The 24,411-nt window shown below is 32.3% G+C and overlaps 1 protein-coding gene across 1 annotated transcript in view; it reads right to left on the bottom strand.

Annotated features, from left to right (window-relative positions):
- Positions 1 to 24,411, bottom strand: part of GRIK2 (glutamate ionotropic receptor kainate type subunit 2) — a 599,434-nt gene that overhangs the window by 363,647 nt on the left and 211,376 nt on the right. The window contains exons 2-3 of the mRNA XM_045544086.1: positions 23,058 to 23,225; positions 19,179 to 19,436 (exon numbers count right to left, since the gene is read on the bottom strand). Coding sequence (XP_045400042.1) covers positions 19,179 to 19,436; positions 23,058 to 23,225 — 426 coding nt within the window. The remainder of the gene's footprint in view (positions 1 to 19,178; positions 19,437 to 23,057; positions 23,226 to 24,411) is intronic.

Genomic DNA, 24,411 nt, shown 5'->3' with positions numbered 1-24,411 from the left:
TTTTTTAGGTAACAGTGCAATAAAAAATCATCAACTTGTAAAATCAGATCTATAAAGGAACTTTTCCAACTACTCAAACAAGTTCATATCTTTTTAAAGAACAACATGACATATACTTGTTTAAAGGAAATGGAAAATTATTACATTATGCTCCATTTGATGAACAAAAATGTTTTATATTTTAAGATTATCAGATATTGTTAAATTTTAATAAGCAAACCTTTGGAAAGACAAAATATCCCTTCTAGCCTTTATTGTTTAGCTTGCTATGTGCCACTTATTTCACATACCTTGTAAGATTCAAGAGAACCATGTTATGTATTATGTTTTCTCATTTAAGAGAGAAATTGATGATAGCCAGCTGACATGTTTGCCAACCTAAACCTATGATCTTATAATTACAAGCTGGGTCATAACAAATCAGCCACTGACAGAAAAGCTACTCTCCTGAGAAAGATGTCAATGGCATACATCTTTAGCCAAGTGAACATCTGTCACAATTAAGTTAAAAATTGACATGATGAATTAAAATTCTCTAGAACGTTAAACATACTTTAAAAAGCAAATATCAAAATAGTTAATGGATCATTTTGGTAAAATTATGGTTGATTTTAAGTTTTTTCCTCCTCCTTCTTTTTTGTTATCAAGGCCTTCTACAAGTCCTTGTTGTATCACACAGGATAAGCTAAGTTATGTTACTGTAAAAACAGTCCCCAAATCTCAGGGACTAAACAACACTCAAGTTTACTTCTTCTGCTTGTCTAACATGAATCAGTAGGGTGGCTCCGCACGTTGTATTTACTGTAGGACTTCCATCTGGAGACATGTTCTCACCATTATCATAACATGCAGATGAAAATGGATAAATTGATCACTTGCTTTTAAAACATTCACTGAGAAGGACTTAAGTACTTCTGCTCACATTTTATTACCAAAAGAAAATCACATGGCCTTGCCTAGCTTAAAAGAGGGTGAGAAAATGCAATTCTGCTCTGTGCCTGAGTACAGAACTAGATATACTGGTAAGTAGCACCAATAACTACAAAACTTAATAGATTTTTAATATTCTAATGCAACACCATGAAGCCCAAACCAAGACTGTACCTAGAGTACCCTTGGAACCTATTTATGCCTCCAACCTGTCCAGTGATATTCAGCCAGCTCAAGTTCCAGGCTCAGGCCCTTCCACAGGATTGCTTGTGACTAACATTCCTTAGTCCTTATTTGGATATATGCTCCAATTTTCAGTCATTCCAGACCTTTCATGGTCTCTTTTGACCCACTTGTTATTCCTGGGCATCCCTCACTGATGCCCTATGTTTCAATTACAGTAGATGTTTCATCATGCTACAAATTCACCATACTATATCACAGCTCTGTCCATTTTTACTTCTTATCCTACCTTCTCTTAACATTCCTTGAGATCTAATTTAAGTGACATTTCTATTTACTCTCTCTAACCAACTAGATCTCCTTGATCTCAACCTCCTGTTTAAACTGTTATGTAACTCTCTTTTAGCACTTATGATACTATATTGTAATTTATTTGTAACACTAGTTTTTAAATACTTGGAGAATAGAAAACATTTTATTCATGTTTGCTTCTTCTCAGGCCAACAAAGTAATTGATAAGGTATTTGTTTATGTAATGAGTACATGAGATCAGTATATAATAAATTTATGAAGAAAAATATGATTTTCAAACTAATAATTTCTTTCAAACATGTCTTCAAATTAAATATGATTTTATAGGCATTAATGAGGTATGACTTCCTTCCATGTATTGCTGATAACTAGTAAAGAAGTCAACCCAAATTAAAGAGGAATTGTGGAATCTAACTGAAGCAACACATGTATTGCATTGGGATCTGAGATCAATAAAGAATCTATGTTAGTTGACTAGCTATTAAATAGGCTAATACATTGCAACATATTTATCAATGCCAGGAGTCTCTGGGTGGAATCTTTGGGGTTTTCTAGGTATAAGATCATATCATCATCAAGGAGTGATAGTTTGATATCTTCTTTCCCCATTTGGATACCCTTAATTACCTTCTCTTGCTTGATTGCTCTGTCTAGGACTTCCAACACTATGTTGAAGAAAAGTGGTGACAGTGGGGATCCTGTCTTGTTTCAGTTCTAGGTGGGAATGCTTTTAACTTTTTCTTATTCAGTATGATGTTGGATGTGGATTTGTCATATATGGCTATTATAATTTTGAGATATATTCCATCTATGCCTATTTTACTAACAGTTTTTATCATAAACGAGTGCTGAATTTTGTCAAATGCTTTTTCTGCATCCATTGGGATGATCATGTTATCTTTGTTTTTGCTTCTGTTTATGTGGTGAATAATTTTTATGGATTTACATATGTAGAATCATCCTTATATCCCTGGGATGAAGCCCACTTGGTCATGGTGATTTATTTTTTTGATACGCTGCTAAATTTGGTTTGCTAGAGTTTTATTGAGCATTTTTATATCTATATTGTTAAGAGATATTGGTCTGTAGTTTTTGTTGTTGTTGTGTTCTTTCCTGGTTTTAGTATCAAGGTGATAGTGGTTTCATAGAGTGAGTTGGGAAGGATTCCTTCCTTCTCAGTGTTGTGAAATAATTTCTGCAGTATGAGTACCAATTCTTCTTTGTAGGTCTGATAAAAACCATGTGGTCCAGGACTTTTTTTTGTTGGAAGATTTTTTATACCTGCTTCAATTTTGTTGCTTATAATTGGTCTGTTCAAGAGTTCTATTTCTTCCTGACTGAGCCTTGGAAGGTTGAGAGTTTCCGAGAATTTGTCCATTTCCTCAATATTTTCAAATTCATGTGCATAGAGATTTTCATAGTATCCACAGATGATATTTTGTATTTCTGTGGTATCAGTTGTAATAGCCCCCCCCACACACCCTTTTTGGTTTCTGACTGAGCCAATTTGGGTCCTTTCTTTTCTGTTCCTGGTTAATCTAGCAAGAAGTTTATCAATTTTGTTATATTTTCAAAGAACCAACTTTTTGTTTCATTAATTTTTCTGTTTTTTTTATTTTCAATTTCATTTAGTTCTGCTCTGACCTTGGTTATTTCTTTTCTTCTGCTAGGTTTGGGTTTGGTTTGCTCTTCCTTTTCTAGTTCCTTGAGATAATTCATTAGATTATTGATTTGTGAACTCTCTGTATTTTTGATGTAGGCATTTAAGGTCATGAATTTTCCCCTTAGGATTGCTTTTGCTGAATCCTACAGATTTGATAACTTGTGTACCCTTTGTCATTTCATTTGAAGAATCTTTTGATTTCCACCTTAATTTCTTCCTTGACCCAATAATCATTTATTGGTAGGTTGTCTAATTTCCACGATCTTTGACAAAGTAGACAGCAATATACACGGGGGAAAACAACCACTATTCAATAAATGGGATTAGGATAATGACATGTAGAATATTGAAACAGGATCCATCTCTCCCATCACTCACAACAATTATTCCAGATGGATAACAGACTTAAAACTAAGACATGGAACCATAAGAATTCTAGTAGAAAATGTTGGAAAAACTCTTCTAAATATTGGCCAATGCAAAGAATTATGAATAAGACCCCAAGGGCAATCACAGCAACAACAAAAATAAATGAACAAATGGGACTTCATTAAATTAAAAGGCTTCTTCTCAGCCAAGGAAACAATCAACAGAGCAAATAGACAATTTACAGAATGGAAGAAAATATTCACATGCTATACATCCAATAAAGGGCTAATAACTAGAATCTACAAAGAACTCAAACAAACTAGCAAGAAAATATCGAAAAACCCCTTTAAAAAGTGGGCAAAAGATATGAACAGAAGCTTTTTAAAAGAAAATAGACTAATGGCCCATAAACATATGAAAAAAATGCTCAACACCACTAATATTCAGAGAAATGCAAATAAAAACCATAATAAGATGTCACCTAACTCCAGTGAAAATGGCCTTTATCAAAAAGTCCCCAAACAATAGATGCTGGTGTGAATATGGAGAGAACAGAACACTTACATACTGTTGGTGGGACTGCAAACTCGTGCAACCTCTGTGGAAAATAGTATGGAGATTCCTCAAAGAACTAAAAGTAGACCTACCATTGGATCCAGCATTCCCACTACTGGGGAAAAAAGTCATTTTATCAAAAAGACATGTGTACTTGAATGTTTATTGCAGCACAATTCATAATCACCAAGATGTGAAATCAACCCAAGTGCCCATCAATTCATGAGTGGATTATTAAAATGTGGTATATGTATACCATGGAGTACTACTCAGCTATAAAAAAATTAATTAATACCTTTTGCAGCAATCTGGATGGAACTGGAGACCACTCTTCTACGTGAAATATTTCAAGAGTAAAAATACAAACACCACAGGGACTCACTATTAAATTGGAATTAACCGATCAACATGCATGTGCCCAGATGATGTAAAACTCAATGGAAATGATTCAGGTGGGAGGGAGGATGAGGGGAATGGGTGAAATTATACCTAACAGGTACAATATACATTATCTGGGCAATGGGCATACTTATAATTTTGACTCAAGTAGTACAAAAGCAATACATATAACCAAAACATTTGTACTCCTGTAACATTCTGAAATTAAAAATAAATAAATAGAAAAATAAATGTATTATTTACAAAGTATAACATAATTCAAATTTGCCTGGATTTTAGAAACCTAAATATATTACTCAAAGTGATCTAGAGATTTAATATAATTGTTATCAAAATCCCTATGGCATTTCTTATAGAAATAAAAAAATCCATCTTAAAATTCATATAGAATCTCAGGAAATCTTGAATAGTCAAAACAATCTTAAAAAGAATAATAAAATTGTAACTCTCATAGTTGCTGATTTCAAAGCTTATTACAAAGCTATAATAATCAAAACAGTATGATACTGGCATAAAGACAGACATATAGATCAATAAAGTAGAATAGAGATGTCAGAAATAAACCCTCACATATATGGCCAAATCATTTTCAACAATGGTGCCATGACCATTAAATGGGAAAAAGATAGTATTTTCAACAAACAGAGTTAGGAACTGGATGTCTACATGCAAAGGAATAAGATTGGACCCTTAACATCCACCACAGATAAAAAATTCACTTAAAAAAGATAAGAGACTTACATGTAAGATCTTAAACTATAAAACTCTTAGAAAAAAATATAAGGGAAAATGTTTATGACATTGGATTTGGCAATGATTTCTTAGATATGATAGCAAAATACAGGCAAAAAAGGGAAAATAGATAAATTGAATTACGAAATTTAAAAATTTGCATCAAAGGACACAATAAACAGAGTGAAAACACAATCTATGAAATGAGAGAAAATATTTGTAAATCACTTATCTGATAAGTGGTTAATATCCACAATATATAAATAACTTCTACAACTCAACAACAAAAAAGTCAAACAACTGTAATAAAAAATTGGCAAAGGACTTGAATAGACATTTCTCCAAAGAAAATGCTCAAATGGTTAACAAGCAAATGAAATGACATCCAACATTATTAATAATTAGAAAACTGCAAATGAAAACCACAATGAGCTACTATATTGCAATCATAAAGATGGCTACTATCAAAAAATAGCAAGTGCTGGTAAGGATATGAATAAATTGAAAACTGTGCATTGGTGGTGGGAATGTAAAATGGTACGTACATCCACTATGGAAAACAGTATGATGGTTCCTCAAAAAATTAAACATAGAATTGCCATATGATTCAGCAATTCCATTTTGGGGCATATAGCCAAAAAAATTGAGAACAGGGCCTAACGTGGTATTTATACTCCCTTGTTCATAGCAGTCTTATTCACAATAGCCAAAAGATGAAAGCAACCTGAGTGTTTGACGTATGAATGGATAAACAATATGTGATACATCCATACAAGGGAATATTATTCAGTCTTAGAAAGGAAGGATATTCTAACACATACTACAACATGGCAATATGGATGAACCTTTAGGATATTATTTTATTTTATTTTTAAAAAATTATTAATTATGTTATTTCTTAAATTAATTTAATTTTTAAAATGAGTTTTATAGATTTATGGGGTACATGTGCAGATTTGTTACATGGATATATTGCGTAGTGTGGAAGTCTGGGCTTGGTGTGTAACTCTAACCTGATTAGTGTACGTAGTACCCATTAGGTAATTTCTCATCCCAAAGACATGATTTTAAGTGAAATAAGCAAGTGATAAAAAGACAAACACTATATGATTCAGTTTATATGAGGTATCTAAAGTAGTCTAATTCATAGAAACAGAAAGTAGAATGGTGGTTTCCAGGGACAAGGGAGAGGGAGAAATGGGGAATTGTTGTTTAATGGGTATAGAGTTTTAGTTTTGCAAAGTGAAAAAGTTCTGGAGATTGATTGCACAACTTGAATATATTTAACACCACTAAAATGTACATGTAAAAATGGTTAAGATGATAAATTTTGTTGTGTGTATTTTACCATATTACAAATTTTTTAAAATCTGAGTACAATATTATGGTGTTACTGTATATGTTTTAAGACAACTACAACTAAATTTGGCACAAATGTTAAGTCTATCTCTACTCTACACTGATGACCAACAGAGTTACAAATAATGTCAGTTTTACAAAGTCTTTTGGGGCTTAGTCTATTCTCCTAAATAGTGAAGCAGTTACAAGAATAAATTAAATAGTACTTAGGAAAATGCATACACAAATTTGTAAACAATACCACAATATGTCACTGTGCATGTAAAATTTGCCCTGCATAATTTCGATTTATTCTACCCCACACAAAAAAAGTAATTTTTAAGAATTATTGTTTAACCGCAGGGAAAAACTATTCTTTTTATATGTGGTTTGCCAGTAGCCTCTGTGAATGCTCTTTGATCTTTGCTGTGGGCAAAGAGCATATGGAACCCTTTGCTTAATGTAAAAGCTAAGACCAGGGCAGTGTTTGAAAGCCCTTTAGATTTGTCTTCTTTTAAAAAACAAATACAAATATCTTTGTAGTGCTATTTCTTAATATAAAATAGCTGCTATTTTAAGAACAGATATAAAATCATGTTTAAAGATTATGTTTAAAACATTCATCTAGTCCATTGGCTGAGTTTCTAATGGCATCTGATAGTATGTACAAGACAAAAATTGCATCACTTGTAATTTTTGTTCTCTCGATATGCCAGTAAGATAGCTTTCTGACCTTTAGCCTTATTTTTGAAAAGGGAATTATAGCTTGCTATTTTTCATTGTGTAATTAATAGGGTAATTAACAAGTTAATGTTAAGATTTCAAGGGCTGACTTAATTTTCTTTCTTTAATGTCAACACAATTATTTCAATTGGATAAAAAGTTCATTGTGAAAATGAAATGGGAGATTTTTAAAAAATGCTTAATTAACAAATCAGAATCATTATCTATGCAATTAGTACTTTTTGCAAACTTCATTAAAAATTAAATTACAAAGTAAAACTTTATAAATTTTTATGAAATAGATATTATGATTTTATTTTAAATCTTATTAATTCACATTTGACAATTTTTACTGTACTTACAATAGATATTCTTCCTCCATATTAAAGCTAATTCAAAACTGTTTAAAATACCCTAAGGACAAGAATATTTAGCAGAATTAACACTACTCAGTGTGGAAGTTCAGACAACTGAAAAAAGAGTTTTTAAGAAGTGAGTGATAATTTTGTCAATGTTAAATGACAAAAAAATTGAAAGTTTGCTTATAATTTTTAAATTTGTTTTTTACACAGAATGGTGCCTTTGTTTGTTATATTGACAAGTTTGATTTAATGTCAATTATTTTTCAAAATGTGAAAATTTGTGTATTAGTCAGGATTGGATAGACAGTGGTTCTCAAGTGTGGCTGCTAAACTAGTGGCATCATGATCACCCAAGAACTTACAAGAAAAAAAGAATTATCAGACTACAATCCACACCTACTAAATCAGAGACTGGGAGTAAGGCCAGCAAGCAGTGTTTTAACAAGCCTTCTTAATGTTTTTAATGCACACTCAAGTTTAAGAACCAATAGATTAGGTCCTGCCATAGGAAAAATCACTCCCCAAATCACAGTGATTTAACAGAACAAGATGTTATCTCTCATAAAAGCCAGGTCTGCTCCAGATCCAGACAATTCTTCAGGGTAACTGTCTTCGATATTTTGCCTTAGTATTTTAGGATGCTTTGAACTTGCAGCACAATTGTTATGCCAAAGAATGAGTGAGTTGGAGAAGTAAGAGTGAGGCAATTAAATGCTTCTGCCTGGAAGTAGCAACGCCACTTATTACATTTCAGCTGCTAAAACAATCCACTAGGCCATGCCTAAATTTGAGGATTAGGGAAATGCAACCCCCTGAGGTCTAGAAGTAGAAACAACGAGACATTAGTAAACATGAGCAATGCCTACCACAATTAGCCATGTTTCCTATTTGAAATTCAAGCCCCTATAACTCCAGAGTTACTGAATCATAGGGATTAGCCTAGAAATCTTTAGTTTTAACAGTAGCCCAGGTAATCTCATTCCCTGTTATGAATTAACAGGGAATTTTATAATTGGGTTATAATTATATGTTATATAATAAACTTCATTTTATCAAGAGCACGATTATTGGGTTTATAAAAATGCAAGGATGTATGAATAGTAAAATAATGCGTTTAGTTATTTGAAACAATGCCTTTAATATGGGGGCAGGGAGAGGTATATGTTACGCTTTGTATTTGTCATTTGATTTTGTTAGTCAGGGTTCTGTTTATAACAGGATAGATTTAGTATTCATTTAATGCATTCATGCAAAAAATTATTTCTTGGGTTCCTTTTTGAGTCACTGAAATGCTATCTGAGTGGACACTGACCTACCTCCAATTTGGAATAATTCTAAAATACTGATGGACAATTAGCCTGTCTAGAATTTGGGTTTCGGTTACTTTTTACCTTCTCAAATTTTTTGGTTTTTAGATAATTTTTACCTCCAAATATACCTTATATTTAAAACAAAGTAAACTTTTACACAATGTTGAGGAGTGAGAATTAAGTGTCAGGAAACAAAAAATTATTTTAGAAAAACAGTTATGTTCAACATTATTAGTAATTAGGGTAATGTTGTATCATGTCTACGTAATCTTTGCACAACAGAAAGTCACAAACACTTTCCAACCTGTGTTTTCTTCTAGAAGTTTTATAGTTTTAGGTCTTATATTTGGTTCTATGTTTCATTTTGAGTTCATTTTTGGTTATTGATATTCAAGTGCTCTGGCCTCATATATTGAAAAGACTATCATTTCTCCACTGCATTGTCATCATGCCTTTGTCAAAAATGAAAAGAAAAAAAAAAAAGACAGTTTTGTTAACCTCATTTACCACTTAGGTTCTAATTTAATCCAGACAGGATCTGGATTTCTAAAAAAGTGTTTCTGATACAGAATTGATTATTTTTAATCAACTATCCAATAAATCATCTATTACATCTTGCATAAATAGATTTATGTTAGACTTATTTCTCCTCTTTATCTGAAATCTTATTGCAATTAAAAATGAATGCTGCCAATATTTTAGGGGCTAGTATTGTGGAACACAATCAATAATATGTAACTAATATAAAAACAAATTTTTATGTGGCCAAGGCTCTACACTAAGCTACTTTTAAAGAAATGACATTTTTGCCAAGCCAATAACGAAACATACACATATGTAGTCATATACCCACGTATATAAATATGTATATACATATAAAGCAACTGACAGATGTCATAAAAATCTCCTTCATTTTTTGAAGTTTCCCAAAACTCCTCCTCAAAACTAGAAAACACTCCTTTGCCTAGAAATTCTTAATCTCTTTCTCCCTTGGTTATTTTCTACCTCCTTGCTTTTATTCTGAAACATTCCTCCTTCAGATATTCCCATGACATATTTCCTCAGTTTATTCAAATCTTAGCTCAATTGTCACCTCCTAAGTAAGGTCTCTTCTGACAATCCTACTTAATATTGCAATATTCCCTCCCTTGTATCCCCTAACACCTCTCCTGTTTTATTTCTCTCTACAATACTTATTACATTTGATACTATAGAATACAGATATATATTTTGTTATTGTTTATCACCCTACATTAGAATATAAATTCGATAAGGCAAAGAATTTTTGGCTTTTATTTACTCTTGTATCTCCAGTACCTAGAAGAGTGCTGACATATAGTAGATACGCAATAATTATTTGTATAGTAAAGGAATAAATAAACAAATGAAGAAATAAATAAATAGATGAATGAATTATAGCATATTTAGAGCTCCTGTGCCAGGAAATCATTACCCTTGCTAAATTGGTTCTATGACGATGTTGACAATAAGATTTACATAGAAATATGATGAACTATTTTATCAACTAAAGTAACATTGCATCATACACATAAAGAATAGAGTTATCAATTCACATGAGTAGGAGTCAGAGAAGGTTACTTTGCAAGACTATTTTAAGGTACATCTTAAAGGTCATAAATAGGTCACCAACTGTGTAGCGTGTATTAGGCACAGAGAGTTTGTGCACAGCAAAGATATTGAGATAGCAGAGCATAACTGGTAAAGGAGAATTACAATTATTCAAGGAAAGCTGTAGCACAGTAATAATTCCAGAAGGAATATCATGAAGTAAAAGCAGAGAAGCATGAGAGTGCCAATGACAGAGGCTGCATGTGTCATGCTGAGGGATTAGAACTCATTCTTCTAAGAACTAGGGAAACACTGAACAGTTTTAAGCCCAAGAATGACATCATCAGATTGTTATTTCAAAAAGGGTACCAGGCAGGATATGGTTCATGCACAAAATGATAAGGATGTTAACTAAGACAAGTAGTATAGATGGAGGTGAGGAGTAAATCTGAGAAATGAGTGATAAAATGAGAAATATTAGTGATCCAATCAACATGGGGGACAAGGGAGAGACAAGAATATAGAATGATCACTAGAGATGTAGCTGGGGCAACCCAATAAAGAAGGAAATTCAGGAGAAAAAGCAAGTTTGTGGGTAAAAATAACAAATTTGGTTTTTGGTATGTTGGGTTAGATGTGCCTATGAGATATTCAAATAAAGATAATCAATGTGTGGCTGAACCTCTGGGTATAGAGGTCAGTTAAAATAACTGAAGATGTGGATACCAGATATAGGCAGAGGAAAGCACAGGTCAGATGAAAGGTTTTAGGGAGAGTAAGGCAAATAAGTGAGAAAACAAAAAGAGTGGAAATAAAATCTTAACAACATCAGCATTTAAGGATTAGGGAAAGAAAAAAGAGTTTGATAATGGGAATAAATGACTAAAAAGAAGGAGAGAAGGAGAGAATGACAAGGAGAGAATAATAGTACAGAAGCAAAAGCAGAAAAGTTTTATTTTTCTTCTGCAGAAGGGAGTAGTCAAAATTGTCAAGTGCTGCAGAGAGATAATAAAAGAACTGCTCTTCCCCCTCTGCTGCATCAAGAGGGAGACAGACAAGAAAAACCTAGTGGGGAAAGTACCTACCAAGATGGATATCCCTATATGTTTAAATTTAGGAAAATTTAGGTTTAAAGAAATTGGCAGTGTGTGACCATCACCAGGGAAATTATTTTAATTTCATGTTTTTTTTTTTCTTTTCCAAAAAAGACAAATATTACTGATCATTGAGGTTTGGTTCAAGACCTGTTTCTGCTTCTTTTAGACCTAGTTAGTATTTATTTCACTACCTACAGAAGTATGAATTGTGTGATTTTTGTGGATTAAAAATTTTATTTTTCTCTTTAAATGGGCATATACTTTAAACATATTAAAACTTAGAGAAAGAATTAGTCCTACACACATATTTAAAAATATTCACTATCATGTAATCAGAACCCAAGAAATAATGTACTAAAAATTGCTATGCTTGTTTAAATAGAATTTAAAAAACCAAGTTTAAGCATAACCAGCTTTGTGGAAATACCACTACACCAAGCTATGTAATCAACTATATCCAAATAATTAGGTTTAACTCATAATTGCTAATTGTATTTGCACTTGGAATTAGAGAACACAGCACTTGAAGCTTTGTATTTAAAATGTACAACATATAATCATCTAAGATCCAAATTACCCCACTCCCTGAAATAAAATTGAAATTATTCAGTTCTATGTTTTACAATACAAAACTGTTATATTATTCAAAAAAATAGTGTCTTCTAGGAATATATATTTTCATATTAATTTTCATATTACTCTATTGAATTATTTTACCCTATTTAAATATAGCATCCAAGATAAAATAAAATTTTTTTACTATTAATTGATTTCCCATTTTATTAAACTAATTCCACAGTTATATTTAACACAAAGTCTATAAATATACTTCATCCAAATTAATAAAGTCAGTATTTAAAGAAAGCAATTTTGCTTTTTCTTAGGATAAAAGCCTTGGATTTTTCCTTATGATCATATCATAGAACTTAATCATGGCTCAAGTTGTTAAATATGACAGTTCCTTAAAAAGATGACTGATTTTCCCATTCTTAATTAAAATAATTTACATTATTTCCCCTAAGATCTTTTCATGTCTATAATCACCTCCATGATTGCCAGCCCACTAACATGATGCTAAACTCTCTGTACCTTCACCCTGTTTTTGGCTTTATTGTTTTTTCCCCAATGTCCTTCATTTCCTCATATTACAAAGAAGTCCAAATGAAAGGTAGAGTAAAATGCCAATAATAGCATTACATGCCCATACTATATTCTTATTTTTCAAAATGTATTGATGATACCTCTAATACAACTGGATGATTCCAGGTGAACATTTCATAGATGTTCAAACTTAACGTGTTAAGAAGTAGACTTACTATTAATATCTTCTCCCCCAAGTCTCTTTTTATTATTTTCCCCTTCTAGGCAAATGTGCCACTCATTAGTATCCTAGACCAGAAACATAAGAGTTCATTCTCATCTTCTGTCTTCATCACCCCTGCCCTTATTTACTTACAAAATCCCACGATATGTATCTACTAAACCTTTTTAGAATTTTCCACCTCAGCATCATTCCATCAAAACCTTCTTAACTGAAGCTATCTTTTCCAACTTGGCTAATTCAGAAAGTCTTCTGCTTCTGGTCTTGCCCTATTCCCCTCTATGTCTCAATAACCCCAACATATTCTCCATGTTGTAGTAAGAAACCCTTTAACAAAAATGCCTTTGCTTAAAACAATGATTAAAAAATGAGCCAAAAACCAAAACAACTAAAATCATGTATTTAATCATATATTTAATAGAGTAGATTCTGGAGCTGACTGTCTAGGTTCCAAACCTAGATCTACTACTTCCATTCTATGTAACCTTGGGCAAATTACTTCAAATCATTGCATCTAAATTTTCTCGTATTAAAGAAGTGGGATTACAACCAGGCATTCTTCTATTTCTTGTCCAGAACTCTAACTGGCATACTATTTATGTATTTGTGTGTGCTTGTGTGTGTACATATATATGTATGTATGACTGTATGTATTTGTAGAGAAACAGACTGGAAAGAAATTTAATAATGATTAATTTGATGGTAAAAATCTTGATTATTTTATCTTATTTTTACACCTTTTTGTAGTTCCTAAATTTCCTACAAGAAACATGTGCCAATTTCAAAAAAAGTGAGATTAATAATAATTTCTTTTCCATAGAGTATAGTGAAGTAAAAATGGCATGTGGCACCTCACATTTATATTGTTGCAAGTTTTAAGCTCCCAGTATGTTTGCTTTATGAGGCACTTTACATATCTCGTGACTCATGACAACAATACTATGAAGTACATGTTATTCTCACCTTGCAAATGCATCAATTCAGGGTTTTAGTAGTCAAGTAACTGGCTAAAAATTACACAACCAGGCCAGGATTTCAATCTGGAATATCTGACACCAAAGGCCACGGTAACCATGATAGTCCAGGCTGCGGAATGTCCCTTCCTCTATGTCCCTTTCTGAGTTCCCGGGAAAGGAACGGATGGCTATAGCTCAGCTTTGAGGTGCTCAGTGGTGGTTTGGAAAGCAGGGTCACATCACACAGACATCTCTGATGTGGCTATAACCATGCAGATTTCAGGGCAGAAGGACAAGAAAAGGTGAATAGCTAGTAAAAAAATCTTGCGATATTTCCTATGCTAGTCTTCTATAAACTCTCATTCATTATTCTTTGTCTTCCATGTTTCTGATCCCCAGTCACAGTATGGCTTTTCCTGACAAACTGGTTCCCTCAGGCATACTTACATTTGTACTTGTTGCTTCCTTGGGCCCCTTCTCCAGTTGAAGCATTTTTACTTATCCTTCATGATAATTTCATGATAATGTCACTTTCTCCAAAACTTTCCTCTGTCCTTTCCATACAGCTTTAAGCCCTTTCCTTTCCTGAGCTGCCAAAATATCATTTTCCTGCCTCTCTCTGCACTTTCCACACTATAACAATGCCCTGATCACGTGTAACACTCTTCCACTCACTCTACTCTGAGTCCATGGAGAGAGTCAAAGTTTTATCTATAATCCTGTCCCTTCTGCCTAAGGTAGTGTCTGGTATACAGTAGGAGTTTGATAGATGATTGTTCAAATAAGTAAATATATGTTTAATTGCAGTTGAAATCAGACATAAGTACAATTGACTCTAAATTTCTTATGAAATTTTTTAAATCATAAGAAATCATACATATTTCTCTGAAAATTATTCTTAAAAATCTGTTTATTCAAGGATAAATATTTAAAGCTACCTAACTGAATTTAACCCAGATTACTTAACTCGTTGGAGTTTCCTTGTCTAAACAATGCACATAATAACATCTTCTTCATGTATTCATTCCTTAAATATTTATCAATGTACTTCTGTGAACCCGGCAGTATTCTAAGTGCTAGTCATAAAATGGTGAGCAGCTTTAGACTCCATCCTGCTCAGATGTGTGTTTGATGCAGAGGAAGATACAGCCAAGACAAGCCATTCATAGTATGATGAACATTCTCATGGGAGCGGCCCTGGGAGTTACCACGGTGCTTTGGGAATTTGGGGAAATTTATTCCAGACTTCGGAGCAGGGGTCAGTGGAGCCTGTCTTTCTGATATCTAAGACAGATGGTATGTGTGACTGTATGTTTACAAAGGTGCATACGCATGTGTGTGCACTTAGTGGCTAGGAGGAGTGGGATCAGAATGAAAGCTTTCCAGGTGAACAGAATATTATTTTCAGCAAGTAAAAAAAGTTTGATGGCTCAATTTGAAAGAAATAATTGGTGGATTTAGATTGAAATGTCATTAGAGAGCTACAGGAGCTAGATCACATCAGGCCTTATAAGGCTTCCCAATAAGTTTTGACTTTCTCCTTAGAGCAATGAGAAGCTTTTCAGAGGCAAATGGGTCAGAATTGCAGTTTTTTAAATTACTTTAACTGTAGTGGGGAGACTGGATTAGCAGGATGCAGAAGTGAAATAGGGAGCCCAGTTAGGAGGCTGTAACTAACAATCCAGGTGACAGATATTTTGATTTTTGACCTAAGAAATGGTAGGGGATGGAAAAAATAAAAAGACTGGAGAGAACCATTAAAGCTTGATTGTGGAGCTGAAGAAAGGAAGAGATGGGGAAAATGTTCTTTCATATTACTGTTTTAGGCTGCTGGAGGGCAGGAGAGCCAGTGACTGGAGGAAGAAAACGTGCTGAGGTGATAACCTATTTCCTTTGGGACTCACAGAATTGTTTTGAAGATTAAATGAAATAGTTTATATGATAGCAACTACCACAATGCACAGTGCATTAGAGTTCATTTCGTCAGCCATTTCCATTCCCTTCTTGTCTTATCTGAAGTTGTACTGGTAATTTTAGAAGCAAAACTGGGAACAGAATCTTAGGCTTCTGTTTACCAGTCCAGAGTTTTTTGTCAATGGACTGCTGATCTATAAACAAAGATGAAACACAAGGATTTTAAAGCAAATATTCACAACTTATCCTGGAATTGCTTACAAGCTGACAGCTATCCAACTTATTTTGAGTTTATATTTAAAATGAATCATATGTTCCAAAATGACTGACAGAAACACAGCTTTGTTTCTGAAGCCAATTCATTTCCATCATTTTTGGACATCATTCAGAGCTATAACAGACTTTCAGAGTGTTTAAAAGCATTCATCCATGACAACAACAAATGCTAATTATCATAAAAAATAAATAGCTCCTGTTAACAACATTTTAAGAATTTCTCCTACTCCAGCACTATATTTCATCTATCATCCCATCTGTTTTAGGGGTGGGAACAAAGACTACATGAAAGTATAATTATCATATATCAAACTGGACAACATAACAAAATAGAAATGAATATAAATGGGAGGAATAGCATACATAATAAATACATTTGGAAAGGAAAAAAAGAAATGTAAATAAAATGGTATATGTGTATCCTGCAGTAAACAGCAGATACATGAGTCCAAAATAGAGTCAATAATGTTTATCTTTTGGGATATGAGGTAGGGTTTTTCCCATTTCAGTTCTCAGTCCTAGCTATAATCAGATTTCCTTTCACATCATCAAATACACATCTTGCTCACTTGACAAGTTTACAAATTCTCTTTGTTGAATTCTATCATTAAAATTCTACCTTGAGACTTTTAAACATAAACAAAATACAAAAAGTCTACTTTTATATGTTTCTGAATACATTTCAAAGGAACTCATGCTGCCTGGAGTCAATTCTATCATATTAAATAATCAAGAACATTCAAGTTCTCAAAAGTGCTTTAAATTAAAAGGGACAACAAATGGCCAGTAACAAATGCAATTAGCTCATTACAAATAATATTAAAAATATGAATAATCACATGTCCCTAAAAAGAGAAATAGAAACTCAACAAACGTTGGGACTTTGTTTCCTTTCTGGCATACAATCACACCTATAACTGTCCCTAGCCCCTAGCGTATAGCAGGTGAGCAATCAATATTCACTGAATTAAATGTTGCATAAAATGGAGCATTAATACATTTTTTTCTCAGAGGATTTTAAGACATCCTAACTCTACGAATAATTCTGTAACTACTCTAAGTTAACATTATTATTTAAATAATCAAAAACCTTTGAAGTTTTCAAGTGTCTATGTTACTTCCAAAGCAATGAGACTGGAAAAGTTTCCTTTAAATAGTAATTTAAAGTATTTGAATAAATTCAATCTGAGGCCAGGACTCCATAAAAATATGTAAATGTAATTAACTATTATATATGTTTTCCTGTTTAAATTTGTCTCAATGATACAATTTAGAGTTTAACATAGGAAACTTCATCTTACTAAATCATGATATGACATGATCACAAATCCTATTATCTCCTTATTCAATCACTCAAGAACCACATGTGTGAAATAAAACTCCCCCCCACACACAAACAGAATAGTGAAGAAAGGTGATATGTTCATAAACATTTTGAACATTTGCCAATTTTCTTCCCCTTATGAGGAGTTTTAGTAATCATAAATAAATAAATACAAAATATCACATGTACAACATATAGATGTGTATGTGCATGCACATATGAAAATATATGCTGTCTGGCCAGCATACACCTGAATTATATCAGGAAGGAATGGAGAAGTAAATAACCCATGGATTCCCAATGGATATGTATTCATACTTATATATTTCTGTATATGACCATCCATAAACATAAGTGGATCCATTTGTAACTGAGGATGTCTTAGGTCATTTGATTACATAAGCCAAGACAAACCATTTACATAGAGCCTGCCATTCAAAATTTGGCATATAAAACTTTATTAATGAGTAAAATGTAATGATTTTGGAATAAAACATAATATAATAAATTTAATATGTCTAATTAGAATTAAAAGACATATCAAAGATGCTTAGTTTATTTTTAAGGATTCTTATTGATGTATTTCTAATTTAAAATTGTTTATATTCTACATTTTTAATAAGAAAAACAAAATTGGTCTATTAATTTATATTTAGATTCACTCATCTCAGTGAAAATGTTTTTGATATTATTAATACTTTCATTGTTTTTCCAATCCTGTAGTTCTCAGTTTCCTGTTCCCCTGGAAGAGTTTCAATCTGTCAATTTGCAGATGATCAATTTTATTGGCAACTGGACAAATTTCTGTACAAAGTTTTATAGACTGCATGCATGACCAAAGTATGCTCCTGGCATATTTTAAGAGAATTTAAATTCAAATGAATTTCAATCTTGATGACTTGATTTTTAGTGAAGTGTCCTAAAATAAAATGTTTTTACATTCTAATTTAAATAGCACTATTTATATTGTTGATAAACATCTTAAAGTAAAATCAATTATCACGCTATAGTAAGCAAAATAGTATACAGTTGCTCCACCAATATAACTGCCAACAAAATTAAAACTTCACTTTTGCTGTTTACTTTTTTATATTTCTCTTGAGACTTGTTTTTAATTGATAACTCAAGATAACCATTCATATACATAAATAGCAACACACTTTAGAACAAGAAAGCACAATGTCTAAACAGAAAATATTCACTAAAATATTCCTTTAAAACACCAAAATAAATATCATTTAGTAAATTCTATTTTTTAAGTTTCCAAGTGGTGTCTACAAACAAAACTAGCTCTAAAAACTTAAGTATTTCACTGGATATTATATTGTCCCACATTTGAGTAAAATCCTTTCTAAATTTTAACGTGCCTTATAGGTGTGAAGTTTATTACTTTTCATATGCATTCTTTGCACACAAACACCTAAATGAATGTTAAGGCAAAATTCTGAACTTCTTGGCAAATTTCACTGACCCATCACACAGCTCTGCCACAGGAAACTACCTGGCAGAAAAATTCTTTGAATAAATATTCCAATTTTATATGTCATATTATCCCTATACTTTGTCTAATTTATAGTTCAAACTAGCTGATCCTTCAAGAAAAAAAAAGCAAAAAACAACAGTGCTTATTTTACAAATACAGAAAAAAAGTATGTGATTTAGCTGTTTTTTGTTTGGATATATGAAATTAGGGTGAGTGTTTTGATTTTAAATGTCTTTCTATCCCTTAATTTAAACAAAACAAAACAAAACAAAACAAACAAGAATACAGTAAGAATCTGGAATGTGCACCAGAACATTATGTATATTGAAAGCATAGCCCCAAAGGCTACTGATTTCTCTTACCAGTGCTGTCATCATATACAACTGTGACGGTTTTCCACTTGAAAAACTGCACCAGGTCTAAAATGGCGCGGCTGAGTGAAGAGAAGTCTGGGTAGAGACTGACATAGAAGGAATCTTTGTTGTCTGACACCTGGTGCTTCCAGCGGGTCTGTATGTGGGGAACCCCCAGAGCATTGCAGATGGACTGCACTGCGTTTGCTGACGAGCTGTGTGAAGGCCCGAAGATGGCAGCCACCCCAAGAGACAGCTGATCACAGGCTGAAGAGGAGATAGAAGTCTGTCAGTAATGCGAGGAGAGATGCCAGTGTGCCAACAGATACCACATTATTATTGTAAACCCAAAGGTATCATCGTGCAGAAAGATTTGTTTTTCTTTAATATAACGTCTGTGTTTCACTAATTTCACATTTTGTCTGACTCTGAACATTTTCAGTTTGTTACAGGGGAATTAATTCACCAACATGCCTGCAGCTCAATGTTCAAATAATTCTATAAATAATGTCAGGGGAGGGAGAGAGGAAAAGAGAGAGAGAGGAGGAATGGTTTTGAATTTAATGGCAGGGAAGAGTGCTCATTTTGAAAGAGTAGTTTATTTGAAGGATGTGAGAGAATAGTGTTGCTTCTCAAATTCACTGACCTTTCTTTACACTTTCAAATTCTTAATCAGAAGCCATTTGGTCCTCCTCCTCCCCACTCAATTAGCTATGGCCACACACAGCTAAATATTTACACGTATCTGATGATATAGGTAAAGTTATGCATACAGCCAACCATACAAAATCTTCAATGGCTCTTAGGGGGTGATTTCATATGGATTAATCTCATTGAGTAGAAAAACCACCAAAATCATTAGACAAGTATTTAATTATCTTTAAATATTTGGTTTTGGTATGCTACAAGTCTTTTCTATCATTCTAGGCTATTTTTTACAGTTTGTATTTACTCGTAGGAAATTTTATTCACATCAATAATAACTGCAGTAATTAAGATAGGCATAAGCAAATTAGAGGGTATTCAGATTAAACTAGATTGTTCCAAGACTTGACATTTTATAAGGTCCACTGAAGCAAATGGTATTTTGGGCCCAGAAAGTAAATAATTATTGGAAACATGAAAATTAATTATCTTTAAATATTTGAAGAACTGGCTTGTGAAAGAAGATTAAGCTTTTTTAATTTGACTGACAAAGGAAGAATTAGGACAATTGGCTAGAAGCTTCTCATGAATTTTGATCCAATTTAAATTTTAAAAAATCCTAAAGATAAGTAAGAAATGTTCGAAAATGGAATCATCTTCCCCAAGAGGCAATGGTTCACCCATCACTGAAAATATTTAACCAGGACAGAGAAAGATTGTTATTGGGATTTAGGCATAAATTGGTTGTTCAGATTCAATTCCTCCAAAATGCATAGTTTATAATTCTACTGAGTGAGACATTCTGCTATTTTCTCTCAGAGTTTTTTGCATAAAATACAATGTGATAGATGAATTCTTAAGCATGGAAGTATTTAATAATTAAGTAAATGTTAGCTGGAAAATAAACACTTTTTAAACATTCTTTAAAAGTTCAGTGTGATCTAAATAAATTGTTTTCGAATGTATAGGTTCTTATATTTTAAAAAAATGACTGGAATTTTAAATCACTAGAAAGGCTGGCTGGACCCTAGAATTTTTTACTCAACATGGGATTTTAATTCACATACATTAAGTATAAAAGATCTTGGTTTTTGACAAATCACCAACCAAGATAGCTGAAAACCTTACATCAGGTTATTTATCATAGAATATTCCTAGGTGTGTCTCAAGAATTAGTTTTTAGTTATCAGAGGAGTCATTTAAAAATAATGTATGATTCAAACAATAATTCAAGCTTCAATACATCAAAATATTCATTAATTGAGCAAAATAGTATTACCTATTAAAGGTATAAGAAAAAAGTGCCAAAATTTAACATCTAATTTCTTATTACTTTCTTGTGTTGGAAAGAAATAATTAAAAAAAAATTTAAGAATGTCCAAATTAAAGTTATTTCATAATCATTAACAACATTATTGATATATACCTTTATTGATATAATTCAAAAATTATATCAATTCTCTCTCTTATATTATCTTTTTATATATTGCTGGGCCCTCTGAGCAGTAATAGCTCAACAAACAAGAGCTTCACAAGATAAAGTCCAAACCATAACAATCACAAAGAAAGTTACTCATACACTTACTTAAGCTTTTCCTAGCTTCGGGCCAAAGTCAACTGATAGATTTGATTCCTAAGGGTTTTTAATGAGTGATAAAGCTCATAAATTCCCATAATATTTTGGAAACCAGATGATTTTATAGTACTTTCTTTGTTGTCAGAATATTCTAACACGTTGTTTTTTATAAACATTGTTACTTTGAAATCACCATGAAGAAATCTGTTAGTATTTTATCTATACTGTACTTATATTCCATAGTCTTTGGTCAAAATGCTTTCATTAGAGGCAGAGCTGCTTCTTCCTAATGGAAACAATCCTGAACTATGCTACTAATCAAATGCATTTGTCTTGCAGTTAATGACTAATTCTGCAATTATGATGACAAATGTAGTATTTCACAGTAACCTTTAACCTTTTATTCAGCCTTCAAAATCTTTCATCACCCAGACATGGTTCTAAAATATGGAAACTTATTTGTATTCGTAAAGATATGAATTCAAAGGGCATGCAGAATATGGCTTTGATAAACACTAGTTAGCTGCTGGGGGGAAAGAAAGATACTTTCATCTCAGAAAATATTGTACCTAGTCAGCTGCCATTAATATTAATGAGCTTAGAGAAAAATTGCAGCAACTTAGAATTATAAATAATTATATACATTTCCATTAATGTAAGGTAGCTAGTAAAACCATATTAGCTTTGCAGAAAAACAAACATTGTTTAAAAATATGGAGTTATAACAAATGCTTTGTAAGCCCCCTCCTTAGAGAAAATCTATATTATAAAATTTAATTCCTGTTACATAATACTAACTATTCAAATGAAGAGATTACCTACTATGAAATCACCTATGTATATAAGAAAATATCACCCACATAAGACTATGGAAACACCTTTCAAACACATTTACTGTTAAGACTGCTGTTTGGTTAAAATAAATGCTTTGATAATAGTTTTTTCTAATGCCTTCCTTCGTACATAAGTGTTAAATTCATATTCCACAAATTATTTTCATATTATTCACATTTAAAACAGTGACAACATAATAAAAGTAATAAAATTTATAAAGTATTCTAATTATTTCTTTATATAATCCAGTTTTATGTAATTAGCCACTTATTTTCAGTTATAAGAAGAAATATCAAGTGGTTAAAAAATAAGCATGTAGTACACATAAACTAATGGTTGTTCAAAAATTTCCAGTGAAATTTTAAGATTGGACTGACTTTTTGAATTCACTTAGAACCACATAAATTTCAAGGTAGTCAATAAATTGAAACCACAGTATTATTAACAACAGAATGGGATTAATAGGTAATGCTAATAAAAATATAAGAATTGATTGCAGAACTTGGTAAAATCCATTGATACATATTATTTTATTTCGGTGAGTTTTTGAAGTCAGGAATAGTCAGTAACAAGACAGAAGGATTAATGGGAAAAAAATTTCACTATCACAGATCTAATTGTATTTCAGGTTATAAGCAGACTTTTTGCAGTAGGGAATTGTATTACTTTACCTTCTCTGATAAAATTTATGTGCATTTTGAAATGTACATGTAATTATTTTGCATGTAATTATTCTTAACAACTTATCAACTACATGATGGAATTAATAAATCTCTTAAGAATACCTAGAATTTGAATTCCAGAAAATGTAATGTTGAATATCTACCAATTACCTTTCTTGGATGCTTCAAAACTGTCATAGAGATTTATCTTCTGGGTGTCATAGGTGAGGGTCGTATTGGGCAACAAGGTTCTGTTTCTGTTGATTGTGTTCACAGCAAATCTGAATGCAAGTTCCTCAGCTCCCATTGGGCCAGACTCCACATATTCAAAAATACCACCTAGCAAAAACAAAAAGAATAATCACATAATTCTTACAAGACAGAGAAAATTTCAGAAGTTTTCTGTACCTTGAAGTGTGTGTGTAGGTGTGCATTTGTGTGTGTGTATGTGTGAGAGAGAGATTTATGTGTATGGGATCTGCGCTTACTTTTTCTAGGGACTTCAGGATAGTTTCTTTTAGATAAATCCATATTGGCAAAATTGCTTTAGTATTGCTGCAAAAATTTAACATGATATAACTATGATTTTGCCTTTTTTTCTTTAACTATTAATTATTTCAGGGGCTAGGTATGTATCAATATTGCCTTAACTATTGAAAATTATGCCCCAAAATTTTGCACATGGTTCCAGAGTAATCAATCCTCTGTATTGATATATACTATACAGTTAAGCATTGGGAAAATTGTATTAAATTTGTCTCCATTCATTCAGAAATCAGAATTCTTTAGCACAACTCTTATGACACTTACTGTGGTAAAAGCCCAAGCCCAAAATATTTGCAAATTCCAGCATCTTACATGTGAGAAAACAGAACAATGTAGTATTTTAGAAGACACTGACATTTATGAAGGATACCTTTCCAAAACAATGCAAATCCCTTAATCAAAGAATAACACCATAGCATATAATTTTGGCCATAAAATGTAGAGTATAACTTAAAAATATGTCCCTTCAATTTCACCTTTCACCGGCTGTCTCAGCCCAGTTCCCTCGTTCTTGTTCCAGCTTTCCTTCTCTTTAATATCATTACTCTTTCATCAGCTGAGAGTGACCTACATGGGACCTTTGTTTCCAAAAGAGTTTCTTTTTTATTGTTGGTTTGGTCAATTGAATAAAAGGAAGGAGCACCTGATACCTAACCCCCTCTAACCTCTGTCTTTAGGAAACTAGTACTTTAAAATGAAGAACATTTATCTTTCTTTTCAAATTTCACACCATGTACTCTCAGCACAATGATTCATGAATTAAACTCCCTTGGATAAGCCAGTTCCCCAGCTAGCAATTCATACTTCATCAAAGGTGTTGTGACACATGAATGTCAGGTGACTATATTATTAGCAAACTACCTATTATAAATTAGGAAGAAGTCATAGTACTATAACAACTCCTCTAACTATTAGGACTCAGAAAATGCTACAAGCATAAGGCAAATTTATATTCAGAAATAGAAAAATTTGTTATTTG

Source organism: Lemur catta, chromosome 2 (assembly GCF_020740605.2).
Source record: "Lemur catta isolate mLemCat1 chromosome 2, mLemCat1.pri, whole genome shotgun sequence".
Classification (NCBI taxonomy): Eukaryota; Metazoa; Chordata; class Mammalia; order Primates; family Lemuridae; genus Lemur; species Lemur catta.
Note: the sequence above shows the minus strand (reverse complement) of the source record. Positions and strands in the feature narration are given on the sequence as shown.